Raw genomic sequence first — 24,115 nt, forward strand, 5'->3', positions numbered from 1 at the left:
TTACATTTAATACATGCCCTGAAGAACCAGTATCTTCTCTTAAAAACCAATTTTTCTTCCTGACTTTACAGTTTGTGTTAATGACACTTTATTCTAAAGGATTAATCACTACCAGTCTGATCATAGCCCTCCTAACAAAATCTACCTCCATCCATGGCACTGTTTGTGTCATGTGACCTTCTACTAGCCAAAGGAACCAGGGTGAACAACTGACTTGAAAAGAACTAATCCATAGCCTGGCAAGAGCTAATCACATTTGATCTCTTGAAAATGTGAACCATGGAGACTCGGTCAGTTGTCAGTTACCAGCAGAATCATAATAAAATTGAAATATTAGAACAAGAGGCCATGAATGACTATGGCTAAGATTCCTAGAGATGTCCTACTGGAAACCTGGCTGCTGAGTACATCCTTACACAGGAAAGGGAGAAATACTAGAGACCGAAAGTACAGGTTGTTTTTTTTCTCCTCCTTTCTGTAAGGGCAGTTGCAGGTTCTACCAAACCGCAGACAGAGACGGGAACCACTGAAGACAGATGCTTATTTCCTTGGGCTCCTCAAGTATGCATGGGGGTGTGTGTGTGTGAGAGAGAGAGACAGACAGAGAGAGAGAGACAGAGAGTGAGAGTGAGTGAGAGTGTGTGTGTGTGTGTGTGTGTGTGTGTGTGTGTAAGGGAACTCAGCCTGATACTCCTAGAAAAAAAAAAAAATGACCCCCTTCAGCCAGAAAGGGGAAATATATAGAGCCAAAAGGGATGGTAGTTCTGTATCTGAGACAGTAGTCACTGGAACTAGTCCTAATTAAAATGATAAATTATTAAAAGCTCCTAAAACTGGCTTGAGCCCTGGGAGGTAGCTATAAAAATTAACTAAGAAATGTAGATATTAGTTATAGCATGCTGGGTTCTAAATGATGTTAACACTGGGGGTTTGTGTTTTAAAGTTTTTTGAAAAACCACTGTATTACTGTTTAAATTAAGCATGTTCAGTAACCACTAGAGCAATGATCACAGCCTCCAACATAGTGTTTCAAGGCTGACATTAAGAGACAGATTTGCTAAAAAGTGTAGCAAGTACAAGATCCTGAAGGCCAAGTTTTCTGCCCCTTGTTTCTAAGCCACCTTCTGCCTAGCAGGCACACTGCAACTCTAAACTACAATTATTAACTGGAGTGGGCAGCCAACCCCCTAAAACAAGTTACACTACAAAGATACAGCCTTAGTATCTGGGGTCACCTTGAGGGGCTGGTCTTTGCTCCCAGTTTCACAGCTCTGAATACAATTAGCCAATGCCAGTGTTAGCTACCACTTGCTTCTGCTACCATCAGTGCATCAAAACAGGATCAAGTTAGACATTATTAATGCCACACTCAAAACACTTGTAAAAACATAGTAAGAAAAAAGTAGAAATCTTGGGAAGCAAAAGATTAGAATTTTAGAGTTTCCTAATACTATCTGCAGGTTGACATAAAGCAGTTAAGCCTTCACACTCTGGGGATGAACTGGAGTAAGTCGGTTGCACCCCTCGTGTATAAGGGTCCTCTGCATTACATTTGGATTCAATACCCTCTTCAAACTTTCTTGCAATCAAATGAGTCCTAACAAATAGTACCTGGGAAGGGATTAAAAGCAGCAGACCCTCAGATTTTTTTTCAAAAAAAGGTACTAGGCATTAAAACCTGGTTGTGCCAAGATAAAAGGCAGTAAGATTCATCACACCCCTCCTTCCAAAAATATGACAGTAGATCACAGATTTAATACTGAGGTAATTAATTCAACCAATGTCTATAATTATGTGGATAGCTATGTTTCCTGAGCACAAAGTCTATTATCTCTCTCTTTTTTTTTTTTTTGAGATGGAGTCTCGCTCTGTCGCCCAGGCTAAAGTGCAGTGGTGTGATCTCAGCTCATTGCAACCTCTACCCCCGGGTTCAAGTGATTCTCCTGCCCCAGCTTCCAGAGTAGCTGGGATTACTTTTTGTATTTTTAATAGAGACGGGGTTTCACCATGTTGGCCAGGATGGTCTCAAACTCCCGACTTCAGGTGATCCACCAGCCTTGGTCTCCCAAACCACTGGTATTACAGGCATGAGCCACAGCACCCAGCTTATTATCTCTTAAACTCCTAAAATTGTGTTCCAAGCTATAAGCTTGAACTAATACCAAAAACTATCCTCTAACATTACATACTGAACTTTCTTTTTTTTTTTTTTCCGAGACAGGGTTTCACTCTATTGCCCAGGCTAGAGTACAGTGGCACGATCTTGGCTCACTGCAGCCTCAACCTCCTGGGCTCAAGCAATTCTCCCACCTCAGCCTCCTAAGTAGCTGGGATTACAGGCACATGTCATGACACCTAGCTAATTTTTTGTATTCTTTGTAGAGCCTGAGTTTTGCCATGTTGCCCAGGCTGGTCTCGAACTTCTGAGCTCAAGCGATCTGCCTGACTCAGCCTTCCAAAGTGCTAGGATTACAGGTGTGAGCCACCACACCTGGCCTGAGCTTTCAGAAAGTTAGCACATTATAATAATTCTACAAAAAGTATATTAGTGAGCATTTTTCATTTGTTATTTCATCAAATATCAACTGGTTTATGCTTTTTATGTCTACTGTATTTCTACTTCATTGTTCATGTTGAAATTATTAACATGATGCTTCGAGTTGTATTTCCTATTTTAATCCTCTAATTTTTAACTAATCTCACAGAATTATTAATAAATCCATGACACTGGATTTGGTAGTGATTTCCTAGATACAACACCAAAAGCACAGGTAACAAAAACAAAAACAGAGAGACGAGACTGCCTCAAATTTCAAAATTTTGGCTGGGTGCAGAGGCTCACGCATAATCCCAACACTTTAGAAGGCCAAAGTGGGAAGATCATATGAGCCCAGGAGTTCAAGACCAGCCTGGGCAACATAGCAAGACTCTGTCTCCACAAAAAAAAACACAAAAATTAGCCAGATGTGCTGGCATGTGCCTGTAGCCCCACCTACTCAGGAGGCTGAGCTGGGAGGATCACTTGAGCCCAGGAGTTCAAGGCTGCAGTGAGCTATGATCACCACTGCACTCCAGCCTGGGTAACACAGCAAGACCCTGTCTCAAAAAAAAAAAAAAATTTTGTTCACAAAAGGACACAACCAACAAAGTGAAAAAGCAACCTATAGGAGAAACTATTTGCAAATCCTGTATCTGGTAAGATATATCTGGTTGAGAAGTTAATATCCAGAATATGTAAAGAAAACTATCAGACTCATGCCTATCTTATATAGGTATCAATAATGGAAACTACCATTTCTTAAACTAAAAATAATTGTTTTATTCCATATTATTGTATCCACATTAATATACTTATCTTAGAAAAGTAAGCCAATGTAGAAAAATATAAAGAATGTAAGCCACGTACGGTGGCTCATGCCTGAAATCCCCACTATTCAGGAGGCTGGGGTGGGAGGACTGCTTGAGCCCATGAGTTTGAGGCTGCACTGAGCTATGACTGCACCACTGCACTCCAGCCTGAGACTCTGTCTCAAAAAAAAGGAAAAAAAAGGAAAAAAAAAAAGAGAATGAAATAAAAATCACCCATAAATGTACCAGAGACACCCACTGTTAGCTTTCTGTTTGTTCAAGAGACAAGGTCTTGCTGTCACCCAGGCTGGAATGCAGGGACACGATCATTGCTCACTGCAGCCTCAAACTCCTGGGCTCAAGCAGTCCTTGTGCCTCAGCCTCCCAGGTAGCTGGGACTACAGGTATATGCTGCCATATCCGGCTAATATTTTCAAAAATTTTTAGTAGAGACATGATCTCCATTACGTTGCTCAGGCTGACACCATGAGCATTTTGATTTTTTTTCCAGTCTTGTAAGTACTATACTTATGAAGTTCTGCATATCACATACACAATTTGGACCATACTCCAGAGTTTCACAGACTATTTTCACTAATCAATATTGTGTAAGCATTTCTCATGTCATTAAAAATCACATAAAAGTTACCCAAACTGGAAAGAAATAAGTTAAAAAATCTCTGTTCACAGATGACACGATCATATATATAGAAAATCCTAAAGTCCATTAAAAAAATCTATTAGAACAAATAAACAAATTTAGCAAAATTGTAAGATACAAAATCAAAACAGAAAAATCAGTTGTGTTTCTATACACAGTGAACAATCAGACAAGGAAATTAAGAAAACAATTTATTTACAATAGCATCAAAAATAACAATTAGGCCGGGTGCAGTGGGTCACGCCTGTAATTCCAGCACGGGCAGATTGCCTGAGGTCAGGAGTTAGAGACCAGCCTGGCTAACACGGTGAAACCCTGTCTCTACTAAAAATACAAAAATTAGCTGGGCGTGGTGGTGGGCGCCTGTACTCCCAGCTGCTTGGGAGGCTAAAGAACGAGAATCACTTGAATCCGGGAGGTGGAGGTTGCAGTGAGCTGAGATCATGCCACCGCAATCCAGCCTGGGCGACAGAGTGAGAATCCGTTGCAAAAAAAAACAAAAACAAAAACAAAAAAAAGAACAATTAGAAATAAACTGAACTAAGGAACTGAAAGACTCGTGCACTAAAAACTATAAAACATTGCTGAAAGATATTAAAGATGACACAAATAAGTGGAAAGACATCCCATGCTCATGGATTGAAAAATTTAATATTATTATTATTATTTTATTTATTTATTTTTTTTGAGACAGAGTCTCGCCTGTCACCCAGGCTGGAGTGCAGTGGCACAATCTCAACTCACTGCAACCTCCGCCTCCCGGGGTTCAAGTGATTCTTCTGCCTCAGCCTCCCGAGTAGCTGGGACTATAGGCACATGCCACCACACTGGGCTAATTTTTGTATTTTTAGTAGAGACGGGTTTCACCATATTGGCCAGGCTGGTCTCGAACTCCTGACCTCGTGATCCACCCACCTCAGCCTCCCAAAGTGCTGGGATTACAAGCGTGAGCCACCGTGCCCAACCCAACTTAATATTACTAAGATGTCAATACTACCCAAAGTGATATAAATAGCTACACAATCCCTATGAAAAATTCTGGTAACATTTTTTTTTGCAGAAATAAAAAAGAATCATTCTAAAATTTGTATAAAATTTTAAGAGACTCTCCATAGCCAAAACAATTTTGAAAAAGAAGAACAAAGTTGGAAGACTCATGCTTCCTGATCTCAAAACTTACTAAAAGCTACCATAATCAAAACAGTAGGGTACTGACATAAAGACAGATATATTAAAGACCAATGGAATAGAACCGACAGCCCAGAAACAAACCCTCATGTAGTATATATGGTCAAATGATCTTCAACAAGGGTATCAGAACTACTTGATGGGGAGAGGGCAGTCTCTTCAACAAACGGTTTGGGGAAACTGGATATTCACATGCAAAAGAATAAAGTTGGACCCCTGCCTTAAACCATACACAAAACTTAAAATGATTTAAAGATATAAATGTAAGACCCCAAACTATCAAACTCCTAGAAGAAATCACAGAAGAAAAGCTTCATGACATCAGATTTGGCAGTTATTTCTGGTATATGATACCAAAAGCACAGGCAACAAAAAACAGACGAGACTACAAATGAAATTTAAAAAATTTTGTTCACCAAAGGACAAAATCAACAGAGTTGAAAAGGCAACCTATAGAACAGGAGAAAATATTTTCAAATCCTGTATCTAAGAAGGGTTTAATACCCAGAATATATAAAGAACTCCTACGACTCACAAGAAAAAATCAAATGACCTGATTTTAAAAATGGGAAAGGACTTGAATAGACATTTATCCAAAGATGACCTGCAAACAGCCAATAAGCACATAAAAACATGCTCAACATCATTAATCAGAGAAACTCAAATAAAACCACAATGAGATATCACTTCACATCCATTAGGATGGCTACAATTAAAAAAAGCAGAAAATAAAACTGGTTAGAGGTGATGTGGAGAAGCTAGAACCCTTGTATACTGTTACTGACATTGCAAACTGGTGAGACTGCAACAGAAAACAGTATAACAGTTTCTCAGCAAATTAAAGGTGGAACTATCATATGACCAATAATCATGCTTTTAGGTTTATATCCAAAAGAACTGAAAATAGGATCTCAAAGAGAGATTTGTACACCCATGTTCATAGCAGCACTATTTACAATAGCCAAGAGGTAGAGGCAACCCAGTTTGACAGAATGTCTATTGACAGATGAATGAATAAAACTGTAGTATATGAAAACCATGCAGACTTAAAAAGGAAGGAAATCCTGTCATATGCTATAACATAGATGAACCTTGAGAACATTATGCTAAGTGAAACAGCCTAGTCAGAAAAGGACAAATACTGTATGATTCCACTTATATAAAGTATCTAAAGGAGCCAAATTCATAGATACCAACAGTGGAATGGTGGTTACTAGTGGCTGTGGGGAGGCAGCAAAGAGTTGTTGTTGTTTAATGAATATAGAGTTTTAGTTTTGCAAGATGAAAAATTCTAGACAACTATTTCACAACAATGCAAATATAGTTAAAACTACTAAAAGATGCACTTAAAAATGGTAAAGACAGCTGGGCATGGTGGCTCACGTCTGTAATCCCAGCACTTTTGGAGGCCGAGGCAGGTGGATCATCTGAGGTCAGGAGTTCAAGACCAGCCTGACCAACATGGTGAAACCCTGTCTCTACCAAAAATATAAAAAATTAGTTGGGTGTCGTGGTGGGAGCCTGTAATCCCAGGTACTCGGGAGGCTGAGGCAGGAGAATGGCTTGATCCCGGGAGGTGGAGGTTGCAGTAAGCCAAGATTGTGCCATTGCACTCCACCCTGGGTGCCAAGAGCAAGACTCCAACTCAATAAAAACAAAACAAAAAGCAAAAAAACAAAAATGGTTAAGATGGTAAAGTTTATGTGTTTTTTACTGAAATTTTAAAAATATTAAAATGATGTGAGCATAGCCTAATTTAATCATTTCACTACAGCTGGATGTTTAAATGAATATATATATACACACACACATATATTATTATATATATATTTCTTTCTTTCTTTTTTGAGACAGGATTTCATTCTGTTGCCCATGGTGCAACGCAGTGATGTGAACATGGTTCACTGAAGCCTCAACCTCCTGGGCTCAAGTGATCCTCCTGCCTCAGTGTCCTGAGTAGCTGAGACTACAGAAGCAGGCTGCCGTGCTCTGCTAATTTTTAAAAATTTTTGTAGAGACTGGGTCTTATCACGTTGCCCAGGCTGGTCTTGAACTCCTGGGCTCAAAAGATCCTCCCACCTCAGCCTCCCAAAGTGCTGAGACTACAACAGGTGTGAACCACCGCTCCCAGACCAAAAAAATAAAAATAAAAACTTTTAAAACAAGTATTTAAAATAAATATGCAGTAACCTAAAAATTTGTATATCATTTAGAGCAAAATTACAATGTAAAAATTAGATCTCTTAATTAATATTTGCAATGGCAAAAGTTTTCTGTATTAGTAAGTACTAGATACATTTCTGAAGTTTATGAAATAATGTTAAAGATAGTTATCAAAACGAAAACTAATTTTAGCGGTAGTTCATTGTACAGTGAATAAATTAGCAGTACTTTTTCAGAAAATCAATCCAATGCTAAATATTCAATCAGCTAATTTTTAAATAACTATGAAAAATACAGTGACACAATGGTGGCAATCTTGTGAATATGGTTGTTTTGGTTCATAATAAGTAAATATGGTTTTTTCCATTGAGCATAATGAACGTACAATGTTAAACAGAAGACATTAGTAAACAACACTAACCTTTATTCATTTTCTGTATCTATTATTTAAAACCAATAAAATGACATTTGGGGCATGTATTTGTGCCTTCAAATTAACATTTTCCATTAATTCAGACTTGAACTGTCCAAACAGTGAAGACAGGATACAAATATTTTACTTTACAGAATATTTTTAAAAATCAAGATTGTTAGGTTTTTGAATAGAAAGTCTGAAAAGAACATACCACGTAACCTGAATAGATGACACTTGTCCTATTTGGCCAAACAGCCTACCCTGGGATTTCTTTCAAGAACTTTGCCAAGTTCTTTCAAGAACAAGGCAAACTAATGGCTGGTTTAAACCTCCGTATAGTTCCTGACTTTTTAAGATTTACACTACCTTCTCTGCTTATACTTTCAGGAAACAGGATAAAGTATTCCCTGCAAGTCCAAGGAAAGCTTTAAACATCTATTCAAAGATATTTAAAGATTCCTATTTATTTCAAAAACTGTCTAAAGAAACACATTTAACTTATTTTATTAAAAAATACTAAACTATTTTATAAGTATTTCCGATTTACCGTTTTAAAAGACAAGCAAGGGAACAAACCAAAAGGGTATTGCATTAATCATCCTGGGTAGTGATGCATTAAATTACATCCCTGTAAGCAAGGCCGAAAATAATTAAACAAACTGTAATTTTCATAAGCTTAAAATATTATTTTGTAGTTTTGCCATAAAAGAGGGGTAATGGAAGGAGGAGAGAGGGAAGGGAAAGTAGGATTCTGATGGTAAGTTTTCCCACAAACTTTGTTCCTGCTCTGGCTGTTGGCCACCAATAGCTACAGACTTGTTGGGCAAACTGAGCATCTGTAAAATGAGTTAGATGGTAGGCTGAAATTCAGACAGAAGACAGGAAAACATGGTGGCATGAACCATCACAGTATCTGCCTGGGCTTATAGGGCACTCTGGATGTCTAACCAAAGAGATGAAAAATGCAACTAAAACTCACAATGGTATCACTGGTGGTATTATTTTCAATGCTAATCACTGGTAAGTCAAACTCTGTTTAATGTTACCATTTGTAAGGTGGTGACTTTAGTAAGTATCTACTATAAAAATGAGATAGAAATGGTTAAATCATTCCTGAAAATAATCATTTTGCCTGTATATACAAACAGCAACAAGAACATACAAACATAGGAAGGAATGCTGACTTCATTTTCTTTTACAAATATTTTTGTGGCTAATTGATAAACGCGATTTTCTGTGCTAACCTATTTTCAACTCTAAGGCTTACTGTAGCATTTTTTTGACTATTAGGAAGACCTTCAAAAGCAATCTGTTTCAGCAAAATTTTGAATATAGCATTATAAAATTAAATTGCCAGGGGCAAGTCAGTAAATACAATTTAGGACTCTAAAATTACTATAAACTTTAATATCCTATTTTTCACCATGGAGAAAAGCATGTTAAGTTTACAGCTGGAATTTCATTTACTTAAAAAAATTTTTGTTTATGTATTACCAGACATAAGTTTTTTCTAAGTCACACTGGCAAATAATTATCTTTTCATGTCTAAATACAATTTTAAACCAGTTCATCTGTTAAATCAATACAAGAAAGCACTTTTGTACTATGCTGGCTTTAGTGCAAGTTTTTGAAAGCTGCTAAATACAGTTGAGAATTCATTTTTGAAATACAGCAGTCTCCAAAATTATTTGAAGTATCTGAACTGAATGTTGGGAAAATTCATTAGCATACCATCATATTTTTAACCTAAAGATACCCTTAAGTCTGTTCCAAAAATGTGAAAAATACCATCTACTTTGGCTTTACTGACAATGCTAAAAGTCCACTGATTTTCCACAAAAATTCCACAGCAAAAAAAAAAAAGACAAATACAGGATGCTGAAGATACGAAGAATTTGTTTTGAAAGAAAATTTAAGACAACAGTGCTTTAAACTCTCAGGGATATGAAAGGGGGAAAAAGAGTACAGGAAAATTAAGGCAACAAAATGAAACAGAAAGAATGCTGGTAGAGTTAAGGGGGGAAAGCTGTGTAAAAATAATACTTATATAGAACTAATAAAAGCATTGGAACCAACAAGGAATAGAAGCAGTATTGGGGGCCAGGCATGGTGGTTCACATCTGTAATCCCAGCACTTTGGGTGGCCTAGACGGGCAGATCACTTGAGGCCAGGAGTCCAAGACCAACCTGGACAACATGGCGAAACTCTGTCTCTACTAAAAATACAAAAATTAGCTGGGTGTGGTGGCACATGCCTGTAATTCCAGCTACTCAGGAGGCTGAGGCACGAGAATCACTTGAACCCGGTTGGCGAAGGTTGCAGTGAGCCCAGACTGTGCCACTGCACTCCAGCCTGGGCAACAGAAAGAGACCCTGTTTAAAAAAAAAAAAAAGTCACTGATATGGAAGACTTTAAAAATTCATTACTTTCCAAAGTAATGAAATAAATTCAACAATCTTAAAACAAAGTTTCTTGAAATAAAGAAAAAATCAAAACTGCAGATGAAAAAAGCAGCTCATTGTGTCTCAGGGAGAAAAATCTGTAGAAAATTATTGAGACCAAGTTATATTCTGTTGAGATTACTAATTTTGAAGACAAAGAAAGAAATGCCAGCTTTTGCTACAATCAGGTAGTAACAGCAAGTTATCTACCAGGGGAAAAATATCAGTTAGGCCTTACATTTCTTTCCAACAGTATTCAAGGGAAAAAAATGTCTATAGAGTTTTTTGAGGGTAGAGGGAGAAGAACGTGTGATGCAATCATTTTATACCTAGTCAAATCGTCATTCTCATTCAAAGGCAACAGAAAGACATCTGTAATATTCTTTTATAGGAGGAATATTTATTGCAGTGTCCGTTACATGCTTACACTGTCCCAAGTGGTGAAATATAGCAGTGAGGATAGATAATCGCTATTCTCATTGGTCTTACATTCTAGGAGAGACAAACACAATATATAAACGTATACATATAAACAAACAAGAAAAGTATCAGGCACTCACGTGTCCTATGCAGCGAACTAAAATAACAAGGGGATTGGCCTCTCCGAGGATATGATATTTATTTAAGCTGAGGTCTGAATGACCAGGAGCCTTCAGAGCAAAGATCTTGAAAAACAGTTACCTCAGGCAAAAGGGAAGAATTGCTTTAATCTTGGACTGTTTAAATAAAAAGAAAACAGAGGCATAGTAGAGTAGGCAGAAACATATGCGATGAGCTCAGAGAGGTGGATAGAACAGATCATGTAGGGTTTTATAAACGAGGCTAAAAATCTGAGTATTTTTCTAAGTTGATATGAAAGCTTCAGGGAAGTGTTAAGCAGAAGTGATGATATGATTTATGTTTTAAAAAGTTCACTCCAGAGGCTTTCTGGAAAATAGATGGTGGGGAATGGGAGGTGTGGGCAAGGCAACAGGCACTAGAAGGGTGGAGATGGGTAACAAAGACAAGTAGATGGATTCAGGATGTGTTCTGGAGGTAGATCTGAGGGAACTTGCTGACAGACTGATTCTTGAGCACAAATAAAAGAGAGAAATCGAGGTTAATGCCTACATTTGTGGATGGGTTAACTGCTTAGCAAAATGCAGAAGAAAAGCAGGTTTGAGAAGAATAATCAATTTATGGATTTAAATTATAATATTCCTAATCCTGGAAAATCTTTTTGATAATATGACTTTGCCTATTGATAGTTGATACTAAGTAGGTGAGAATGGAAAGGAAATGGCATAAAAAGACCAATGGTGGGTAGTAAATCTACTAAACATAAAACTAAGTCTAAATAATTGGTCATGGCATTTATAAATTATAAATATTATATTTCTTAAAAGAAGGTACACATAGTAATACATACTCATACCCCAGTGCAATCAGAAAGTTTCTGGGCTAAAATCCCCAAATAAACCAATGAACAGTTGAAAATTGGGGGGATGATGAGGCAGGAAGAGTATAAATATGCAAATTTCAAAATCTGTAAACCAAGAATTCAATAGATGACTGTTTTATTTCTTAAACTGATAAACTAAAACACCCACAAATTTAAGTATATTATTCAAGGTCTTACAAGCCATTCTCTGACAAAACTACAGAATTGTATCTTACAAATTATCAGCAGTAAAAATAAAAGAAACCCCCAGCTATAATTTTTTTAAAAATTTAAGAAAATATTAAAAACAAAAACAACAACAGAATTAAAATTAAACATCTCTCCAAACAATATAATAGTGGACAGATTCGCATATTAAAAAAAGAAAGATTCAGATTGGGTTATAAAACAAAAGTCAAATATAATTTTTTACAAGAGAAACATCAACAACCTAGAAAGGATAATGATAGGCCCAAGTATACCAGTTCTATCCATTTGTTGTATGCCACATAAATATAAACAAAAAGAAAGGAGGGTTGGCAATATCAATGTCAGATAAAGTTATATTCAAGGTAAAAACGGTATCAAAGATCATTAAGGGAGTCAATGATTAAACATGGAGGATGCAAGTCACAATAGTAAGGGAAAGACTGAAGCCATTGACCAATATGAGTGACTAATGCATTATACATTTATTCCATTATTCTAACTCCCCCACTGGAATTCAAGTTCCGTGAGAACAAGGTCTTTGCCTTTTTGTTCTCTTCTACATTCCTATCCTCTAGAACAGAGCTTGGAGTATATTAGGTATTCAATAAGTATTTATTAAGAAATGAAAATATAACATGAATTTTATGGGTCAACTGACACACATATAATACATTAAGCAGATGTGCCACAAATGGAAGGAGAAATGGACAAAATCACTCTAGTGGAAGATGATCAACACTTCTGTCAGAACTCATTTATGCCTACTGTTCCATTATGGGAACGCTAAGCACGTGGGAGTTATTTATATCCTATGGCTCAAGGTCATCACCAAGGTCTGATTTTTCACACGTCTGCAATTCAAAAAACTGCAAACTCCAGCATAAATGGGTTAATAACACTGGAAGCACTATCCTACGATGTGAAAGTCTGGGCCAAAATAACATTCTATATATGTCCGTATAGTTGCAAAAACAACGAAAAACATTTGAAAACTGCCAGAAAAATATGAATTCTGTAAGACTGCCAGAGACAAAATATAACCAATAAAATCAATGTCTGAAGTAAATACCTATAATAACCAATTAGACAGTGTAAGAGGGAAAAAGGAAGCCATTCCCAATAGCGAGAAATACCATAAATATGAAGACATGGCAAAAACTTTCCTAAAGACCTGAATAAGAAAAAACCTTTACTATTGTCAAAATGCCAAATATCCTACATTAATCTATGTGCCTTTTTTCTTCTTGATAAAAATGATTTTAAAGTTCTGAAGAAAAAAATTTTACAAACAGGAAATACCTGAAAAATAAAAAGAATGAAGATTATAATACGCAACAAAAGTTTTGGTAATCAAAACCAGGATAGTGTTGAAGTAGGAACAGAAAAAAGAAAGTCACTGGAACAGAACACAAAATCTATGTTTACATGGAAATTTAGTTTATGACAACCAAGGCACTTCAAATCTGTGGATAAGAGACTGAATCTATAGTAATGGCTTTGGGAGACTAGCCATTTGAAAAAATACATAGAGTTAGTTCTCTTTCATCCCTTAGAACAAACTTGTTCCTGATTGAGCAAGTATTTAAATTTTGGAAGAAAAAAAAGGAAAAACTGGAAGAAATTACAGTTTAAAATTGTTATAATTATCTAGGAGAAAAGGCCTAAGTATAAGGAAATAGGGAATAGAGAAAGGAGGACTGACAAATTTGTCTGAGAGAAAAAAGAACACTTCCACATGGAAAAAAAAAAGTATAAGCAGAGTGCAAAGACAGAAGACAAATTGTGGGAAGTGTAAAATACATGATGAAGAGTCACTATCCCCAAAATGCAAACAGCATCTAAAAATCAATAATAAAATACAAATAACCTGATAGGACTGGGGCAAGGCATAAGAATAGGCAACCAAAAAAATTTTTAAATGGCCAAATACTAAGATCACATCATCAATATTTACTGAACTTCCATGATATTCTTTTTTGGGGGACAAGTTGAAATATTACTCAATCTTAATACATGGGTCACATCTAACATAAAATAATCAGTAGCTTTTACAAAACAAGGCAGTGAGAAATTCCAGCCTTTCAAAAGAGTCTTATGATCCTTGCATTTAATCCTTATATTTTAAGTAATCATACACATATTTTTCTTTTTTACTGAATTGCCTTCTTATGTTAGTTCTAATATATGGCTTATTGAGAATTCAGAATTGCAGGATTTAAAAAATACACTCATTAATTCATTATAATGAACTATAATATTAGGTTGGCAAAAACTGCTATAATATTAGGTTGGCAAAAACTGCAATTATTTATGCATCAACCTAATGAAAAATAAGCCATACCCTCAAGTCAAGTAAGTGAAACCATGTTGTAACAAGCCCACTGCACTCGCTTAAGACAGAAAAGGGATAAATATCTTTGTTTTCTCTGAGAGCACATGCCAGTACCTGGACATAACTTGAATAACCATCCTTGAACATAATTTGAATATTTGCTCTAGTGACTTTTCCAGGACAGGCAAAGGCTTGTATAGTTCTGTTATATTCCCTATTTGTGTTAGTGACATTTTGGAGATCATTTTAAACTTATTAGGTGGCACTTAATAAGAGGATCCTAAAAGAGTATTATTATAGCAATTTCTATTTGCCAGGAAAAAAAAGATACTGGGACATATCTGAAAGCTTATTTTTAAAGTGTTCCAGCATATGCTACCTCAGTACTATTATCTCTCTAATGAATCACATGTATAATGATTCAAATACTGTGTTTGAAATGCAAAGTCATTTTAACCGCTCAAACTAGGAAACTGGCATAATTATGGTCACAAACTAATCCTACGTGCCTACGCTTATGAACCAGCAAATGAACATACCACCAAATATTCACTTACCTGGTCAAAAACTACTACTGCACTCATTAGAAACTTTTAGGATATCAAAATCATAAAACCGTTCCAGGACTATAGTTTTATTTTCAAAGCAAACTATTCAATGTGTTTTGAAACAAGCAGTCTTCTGATACACAGAAGTGTTAATAAAATAAGCATTAAGCTAAGACCAGAATTAACAAACCTAAATCAATCAAAGGGAATAGCTGACAAACAAATGTCATTATCCCAAATATTCACCCCAAAAAATCATTGAACACTTTCCTAATCAAATTCTCATAAAAGCTAAACCTGAAGTTCAAATACTTCACTATCATCTTAAAAGAAAATTAACAGTGTCAATGTGTCTTCCAATTCTGAATGTGTACATGTCAAATTTTATTTGGCAACAAAACTGTCACATCAAACTTACCTTTAACTAACCACCTTCAGGGTAATTTAATTGAAGATATTCTACTGACCTGATAGAACATATAAAGACTTCTTTTGGGAAGAAGGGAAACAAGGAAAGAAATATGGAAAACCCTCAAAAATTGTCTTGAGGGTTTTAACACATACCAGGCTCCAATTTAATGATTTTTACTGCAGCCAGCTCTCCTGTGTGTACATTTCTGGCCTAAAAATAAAATAAAAACAAAAATCTTGTTAATTAAAAAGCTTGTTAATTACATTAAAATTACTTGGTACTATGTTAATTGCTTATCAACCATACTTTCATCAAAACTAAAAAACAAAATATTTCCAATAAAATGCTGAGCAAACTCATTTTCCCATTAAAGAAAAATATAGATAAGACACAAAAGTGTTTAAAAAATTACCAATAGTCCCACCACTCAAAAACAGCTCCTGTTTAAAATTTGGTCTACTTCCTCCAAGGCTTTTCTTCAGCCTCGGGTTAGTTAATATTTTTAATTTTAAAAATCTCATGGGTTTTATTTATATCAGAAAACATAATCATAGGTCATTAAAAATTTTAATCATCTGTATCTAACTACCTAGAGAAAAACAGTGAACATTTCAGTGTACATGCATCTCTTTTCTTGTACACATATATATATGCATGTGCATTATGGAAGAAGATGACCCCATCATAGTCTTCTAAGACATGATTACAAATGCTGCCTGATTTTCCACTGACAGGATATATAATTTACCCAACCCTCTATTGTTGGGCATTTACAATTTTAATATTATTTTCAAGTTATAAAAATAGGGATACATATATCTTAGCTTTGTATCTATCCACAGCCTTATTTCCTTCAGTTAAATATCTAGAAGAGAAACTATTTACTATTTAACAAAATATCAACAAACTTACTATAATTAGCACTGCAATGAATATCATTACCAATATTTTACCATAGATCAGCTTATAAGGAAGGCAACCTAGACATACAATTGTGAGACCAAAAGGTATGTGGACTTATAATGGGTATGTTGCCATATTGCTCTAAAACACTGTGCGAATTTTTACTGTCATCGACCTTGGATGTTAAAACCTTGGATGTTAAAACCATGTCTGCCAAAACTTATTGTTGGTGAAAATTAAATGATTATAACATAGTCCATATAATAATCCTCTTTATTGCTGGACATAAAGGATGTTACATATAGTCTTTTCATTATTTAAGACATATTTGTTTTAAATGGATTCTAAGATACGGTATTACTAGGTCAAAGGTTGTGAATATGAACACATACCATCAAATAGTCTAAAAACATTTTACCACTATACTCTCTTTGTTAATATGAGTGCTCATTTTCATCGTACCCCGTGGTATATCATATGTGGAAATGGAATTTACTAATTTATGACCTTTTTCATTTACTATATTAGATTTGAATATCAACTTTCAAATGGCAGAAAAAAACAAGAAAAAGACATGATAAAATAGAAAAGTATAGTTATACTAATCTGCCAAATTAAATAAGTCAAATTATCTGAGGAAAGAAGAGAAAAAGGGAAAGGAATAGAAGAATGATAAAGTAGGGAAGAGTGCCTTCAAAGAGATCCTTTTAAAAATGACATACAGAGGGTGAGAAAAAGAATAGAATGGGGGAGAGATATACAGAGGAAAAGACACAAACAGAAAGAAAAATAATTTGTCTTTTGTTTGTTTGGTTTTTGTTGTTTTGAGACAGGGTCTCACTTCTGTCACCCAGGATGGAGTGCAGCAACAGGATCTTGGCTCACTGCAGCCTCTGCCTCCTGGGCTCAAGTGATCCTCCCACCTCAGCCTCCCAAGTGGCTGAGACTACAGACACCTGCCACTACACTCAGCTAACTGTTGTACTTTTTGTAGAGACGGGTTTCGCCATGTTGCCCAGGCCGGTCTCAAACTCCTGGGTTCAAGTAATTTGCCCATCTTGGCCTCCTGAAGTGCTGGGATTACAGTGAACCACCAGGCCTGGCAAGAAAATAATTTTCAACAGCAGAAGTTGCAACTACTTTGTGATAAGTTCACATTTTCCTCACTAAATCTACTGAATACGGTAAGAAGGGGTCTCAGGAAAGAAGAGCAGGCGTTTTAACTCCTCTCTTTCATAGTTACAGTTACTTCTCTCCTAACTACGAACACATTTACAAAAAGGAGAGCAGGGGTCAGCCAGAAGCCTCACACCATTCCTACCCTCTCCTCTTTCTGCCATTGGACATAAGAATTGTCTGTTAGCCTCAGGTCTTCTTCTAATTCCTAAAATTTCCCTTGGGTCATAAAAGGATATGTGCACATAGATTTAGCCTGTCCACCTCTCAGCCAATTCACATGCCAGTGAGACTCAGGTATAAAAAATATGGCCAGAACAAGCAGTGATAATTGACTTCCTGGGCATATTGTTCAGTAAATCATAAAATGTGTTAGAAGATGAATTCCGTAATAATGATGGCAATTATGTTTGTAATGCTTTACAGTTTGCAGGAACTTTCATATACATTACTTAATTCTATTTATTTAAACACAAAAAGACTTAGTTTAGTAAAGCAGACCTGCCCAAGGCCATCCGGCTGCCAGGGGTGAGTCAAGAGTTAGAATCCAATTTTGCTGATCTTTTGAAAAAACCAGCTCCTGGATTCATTGATTTTTTGAAGGGTTTTTTGTGTCTCTATCTCCTTCAGTTCTGCTCTGATCTTAGTTATTTCTTGCCTTCTGCTAGCTTTTGAATGTTTTTGCTCTTGCTTCTCTAGCTCTTTCAATTGTGATGTTAGGGTGTCAATTTTAGATCCTTCCTGCTTTCTTTAGTGGGCATTTAGTGTTATAAATTTCCTCCTATACACTGCTTTAAATGTGTCCCAGAGATTCTGGTATGTTGTGTCTTTGTTCTCATTGGTTTCAAAGAACATCTTTATTTCTGCCTTCATTTCGTTATGTACCCAGTAGTCATTGAGGAGCAGGTTGTTCAGTTTCCATGTAGTTGAGCAGTTTTGAGTGAGTTTCTTAATCCTGAGTTCTAGTTTGATTGCACTGTGGTCTGAGAGACAGTTTGTTATAATTTCTGTACTTTTGCATTTGCTGAGGAGTGCTTTATTTCCAACTATGTGGTCAGTTTTGGAATAAGTGCGATGTGGTGCTAAGAAGAATGTATATTCTGTTGATTTGGGGTAGAGAGTTCTGTAGATGTCTATTGGGTCTGCTTGGTGCAGAGCTGAGTTCAAGTCCTGGATATCCTTGTTAACTTTCTGTCTCGCTGATCTGTCTAATGTTGACAGTGGGGTGTTAAAGTCTCCCATTATTATTGTGCGGGAGTTTAAGTCTCTTTGTAGGTCTCTAAGGACTTGCTTCATGAATCTGGGTGTTCTGTATTGGGTGCATATATATTTAGGATAGTTAGCTCTTCTTGTTGAATTGATCCCTTTACCATTATGTAATGCCCTTCTTTGTCTCTTCTGATTTTTGTTGGTTGAAAGTCTGTTTTATCAGAGACTAGGATTGCAACCCCTGCTTTTTTTTGTTTTCCATTTCCTTGGTAGATTTTCCTCCATCCCTCCATTCCAAAGGATTATAAATCATGCTGCTATAAAGACACATGCACACATATGTTTATTGTGGCACTATTCACAATAGCAAAGACTTGGAACCAACCCAAATGTCTATCAATGATGGACTGGACTAAGAAAATGTGGCACTTATACACAATGGAATACCATGCAGCCATAAAAAGGATGAGTTCATGTCCTTTGTAGGGACATGGATGAAGCTGGAAACCATCATTCTGAGCAAACTATCCCAAGGACAGAAAACCAAACACCACATGTTCTCACTCATAGGTGGGAATTGAACAATGAGAACACTTGGACACAGGGTGGAGAACATCACACACTGGGGCCTGTCGTGGGGTGGGGGGAGAGGGGAGGGATAGCATTAGGAGATATACCTAACGTAAATGAAGAGTTAATGGGTGCAATACACCAACATGGCACATGTATACATATGTAACAAATCTGCATGTTGTGCACATGTACCCTAGAACTTAAAGTATAAAAAAAAAAAAAGGCAACAACAGATGCTGGAGAGGATGTGAAGAAATAGAAACACTTTTACACTGTTGGTGGGAGTGTAAACTAGTTCAACCATTGTGGAAGACAGTGTGGTGATTCCTCAAGGATCTAGAACTAGAAATACCATTTGACCCAGTGATCCCATTACTGGGTATATACCCAAAGGATTATAAGTTATGCTACTATAAAGACACATGCACACGTATGTTTATTGTGGCACTATTCACAATAGTAAAGACTTGGAACCAACCCAAATGTCCATCAATGATAGACTGGATTAAGAAAATGTGACACATATATACCATCAAATACTATGCAGCTATAAAAAAAGGAAGAGTTCATGTCCTTTGCAGGGACACAGACGAAGCTGGAAACCATCATTCTGAGCAAACTATCACAAGGACAGAAAACCAAACACCACATATTCTCACTCATAGGTGGGAATTGAACAAAAAGAACACTTGGACACAGGGCAGGGAACATCACACACAGGGGCCTGTCATGGGGTGGGGGGCAGGGGGAGGGATAGCATTAGGAGAAATACCTAATGTATTCTGATGACAATATTTCAGTGCCCCTTTTCAGAATTCGAGAATTCTTTTTCTTTTTTAAATGCAACAGATACTAGAGAAAAGTATTAATTGTGTAATATTTAACAGATCAGCAACAGTGGTAACTTTTGTTGAAATAGATTAACAAAATAATCTACTGAAAACAGATTAACAAAGCAATATACTAATCCTCTTTCACATTAAATTTCTCCGTGATAATTTTCAATGTAACAGAAGGTGAACTATTACACATTTAATGTCTTAAAGAAATAATCTTAGAGTTGAATTTGATCCAAAGAAAACAGTAGTATTTTAAACATTCTGAAAAAAATTATTGAATAAAAGTTAGTAGCCTTCTAATATGTTTAAAATCCATCTAAAGAACTGGAATTAAAAAAAAAAACACAGATTCAATGAACTCTCATTTTAACTCACGTCATAATCTAGCAAACATAATAGCCACTTCTATGTCTAAATGTCAGTACCCTGGTTTTCCCTCTTTCCCTATCCACCTAAGAGATCATTTAAATTGTTTTTTCATTTAAAATTTTCGCAGGACTCCTACAGAAAACAGAAAAACATCTTTGAACATACAGTATAAGTTTACAAATTGAGAAGAAAGATTTAAGTATAAGTGCCATAAAGGCACAAGAAAGTTACAAAAGTACACTCACAAATTGTGACGGTTGAAAAATTCAAGATTATACATTTCAGGTAAGGAATACAATGTTCAACTCATATGACAATGACTGATGCTAAAACACATTTTCAACAACAAAATATCTTCAGGCAATTCATTATGCCAAGCAAAAACAGGCATTTGGGCAATGCATTCTGCCATTCACTGCCACTTACTTTGAGGAACCAAAAGAAAATGACTCCATTCTTCTCGGTTACCAATTATTAAACAAGAGTCAACAACATGAAAAGATCTAATATGCTTCTCTGAGAGTTTGGAACAATTAATTCTGATTTTAGTCAGATTAATCAGAAGTGAATAGCTCGGTCTCTGATCTGAAAACTGTCCTCATTCTGGTACGTTCTCCTTTCCCCGCCTCCCTCCCCGTTTGGCCTGGTTAACTCAGACTCGTCCTTCAGAATTCAGTTTAGTTATCACCTCCTCCAGGAAGTCTCCCTGGTATCCTAAGGCTGGATTAAGTGTGTTGTCATCTTAGCTCTAGGCATGATCCTTTGAAAGGCTGTGCCACATGGTAGATGCTCTACAAATTTGTTGAATAGACAATCATGGTTGTAGGAAGGTTATTGCTCTCTTAAAAAAATTAAAATCTTCCACAACTAGAAAATGCTATGAAACTGACAATACATTATTTTAAATAGTCTTACTTTTTTCACTTATGTTGAGTCATACTATGATGAATTAAAGTATTTTGAAGAAAATTATTTGGAAAAAATTACTACAAAAGTAAGATTTTGTGGTAGAAAAATTAAAATAATATAAATCAGTGAAAGATGACAGTCCCTCTACATCCCAATCTCATCTTCCAAAATAACTATTGTTAATGGTTTAGAGTATATCCTTCCAAACTTTTAATTAGGTTGAGTCCTAAGAACACATATGGACAGAACACAAACCTTGATACTTTGGCAGTTTCTCACAAAGCTAAACATAGTCTTACCTTATGAGCCAGCCAGCAACCCCAGTCCTTGGCATGTACCCAACTGAGCTAAAAAGTTATGTCCACATAAAAACCTATACATAAGTGTTTAAAGCAGTCTTTATTCACAGTCACCCAAAACTGGAAGTAATCAAGATGTCCTCCAATAGGTGAATACATAAACAAACTGTGGTAAATCCATACAGTGGAATGTTTATTGCAGCACTATTCACGACAGCCAAGACACAGAATGAACCTGGGTGTCCAACAATGATAAATAAAGAAAATCTGATTATATATACTCAAAATGGAATACTATTTAGCCATAAAAAAGAATGAAATGCTGTCATTTGAGGAAACTTGGATGGAATGGAGGATATTCTGTTAAGTGAAATTAGCCAGGAACAGAAAGTTAACCATCACATGTTCTCACTCACATGTGGAAGCTAAAAAAAGTTAATCTCATAAAAGTAAAAAGTAGAACAGAGAATACTAGAGGCTGAGAAGGGTAGGGGGAAGGGAGGAATAGGGAGAAATTTGTTAAAGTATACAAAACAATAGCTAGATAGGAAGAATAAATTTTAGTGTTCTATACTACTACTACAGGATAGCTATAGTTAACAATAACATATTACATAGTTTCAAATAGCCAGGAAAATACCAAATGTTCCCAACACAAAGAAAGGATAATGTTTAAGATTATAGATTTGCTAATTTTCCTGATCACTACAAATTTTATGTATTGAAACATCACTATGAGTCACTATGAATCTTACCCATATGTACAACTGTCAATTTTTTTAAATTAAATTTAATAATAGAAGAAATGGAAACCACAAAAAGATACGGAAGAATCCTAAATGCATATTGTTAAGTGTAAGAAGCCAGTCTAAGAAGGCTTACAAAGTGTATGATTCCAACTCTATGACATTCCGAAAAAGGCAAAACTACAGAGACAGTAAAAAGCAATGGTTGTCTGGGGTTTAGGGGAGGAAGGAAAGAGACAAATAGGTGAAGCACAGGGGATTTTTAGGAGAGTGAAAGTATTCTGTATGAAATGGTAATGATAGACACATCTCATTACGTATTTGTCAAAACCCATAGAACTATACAACACAAAATGTGAATCTTTATGTAAACTATGAACTATAGTTAATAATATATCAATATTGGTTCAATAATTATAACAAATGTACCACACTAACGCAAGATTATAAATTAACGCAATTAATAAAAGACAAAACTATACAGGAATTCAGGGGTTGGCTAAATGTAATTCTATGTACTATGTGCTTTATTACTCTGTAAATCTAAAACTGCACTAAAAAATTGTCTATTAATTTAAAGATAAATTATTTTTGAAAAGAATACACATTTTCAGACACATTTATGAGCCAATTTTTATTATTAGAGTCAACCATTTATATTTCAATTTAATGGAGCCAAAAAGAAAAGGCAAGGATACCTTGATTTTTTTAGAGATTCTGAGGGGCTCAGAAACAGATCATTGGAGGATTTGAACAACAATCACAAAATGACATAAAATAAAGATGGTGTTTTACAGTTACACCACGCAGAAGCCAAGATATATTATATGTGGTTACAGAAGTAAAATGCAAAAAATACAAACTACAGCTCCCGCTGATAGGAATAAATACTTAAATGTCAGCCTCCATCTTGAAGACATATTTCTGTTTTCTCCAAATGAAGAACCGATGGGCAAATGTTTGTGCTCTGTAATTTTCCAGCTGGATTTTTAAAACAGAAAGCAGTACCAGGCTCTTTTATAATGAAAGGCAAAGAGGCTTTCAGAAAAAGAGATCTTCTAAACAGAGACCTTACAGATTCAATTTACTAAAGAGATCTTTCAGAAATTTAACTATACAAATTCGCGCTATAATCCAAAAGAGTTTTGGAGTACCAGTTTTTGAAATCCACCATTTCTTTCCAACAAGTTAAATGTGATACTCTCAATTCTTTTTGTTTTTAACTTTAATACACAAGAATTGAAAGATCCTGCATTATGTTTATAAAAGGAACTAACTGGAGTACAACGGCAACTACACAAAAAAGATCTAACTATATTTCTGATTCCTATTCATGTTAGTAGGGTTTTGGTATACACTAATACTCAGACTTAAGATATACTAAACACCTAGAAATCTAATAAAACAGTACAGTTACAGGTCTTATTTAACTCTTATTAATCAGGAACTGAAATTATTATGTGGAAAAGATAAACTCATAATGAATGGAATCAATATCACTATAAAATCCACAATAGAATCATTCCAATTAAATTAATTTTCTATTCGCATTGCTAATGCAATTCCTTTTCATCTCTTAATTCATATTTCCAAGTCAATTTACTACGAAGGAAGTATTTCAACTCAAGCCCTCCAGTCTTCAATCTTACTAATAGTAAAAAGTTACCTATGGATTTCCACTTAAACAAACAAAAAAAATTGAAAGATGTTAATTAAGCCATTTCTACTTCAGTAATATTATGCAATTGCCAGTTTTGTAAACTATGAACTCTTCTACATGCTGTAAAATTTTTAATGAAAACTAAAAATTAATGAAGAAAAGTCTAAACATTTTACCTACAAGGTTTCAACACAGAATTGGAAGACACGAATCAATACATAGTAATACATCCTAGTATTCATGAAGTTGAAAGATAATTTTTTATAAACTGGGGCTAAAAAAAAAAAACCGGC

The 24,115-nt window shown here is 35.6% G+C and overlaps 1 protein-coding gene across 4 annotated transcripts in view; it reads right to left on the minus strand.

The window, feature by feature from the left end:
* The window catches only part of MAP4K5 (mitogen-activated protein kinase kinase kinase kinase 5), a 116,841-nt gene that overhangs the window by 73,663 nt on the left and 19,063 nt on the right, over positions 1–24,115 (minus strand). For all 4 annotated transcript variants that reach the window (XM_055097565.2, XM_055097564.2, XM_063596198.1 and 1 more), the window contains exon 3: positions 15,292–15,349. In XM_055097565.2, the coding sequence (XP_054953540.1) occupies positions 15,292–15,349 (58 nt within the window). The remainder of the gene's footprint in view (positions 1–15,291; positions 15,350–24,115) is intronic.

This window comes from Pan paniscus, chromosome 15, assembly GCF_029289425.2.
Source record: "Pan paniscus chromosome 15, NHGRI_mPanPan1-v2.0_pri, whole genome shotgun sequence".
Classification (NCBI taxonomy): domain Eukaryota; kingdom Metazoa; phylum Chordata; class Mammalia; order Primates; family Hominidae; genus Pan; species Pan paniscus.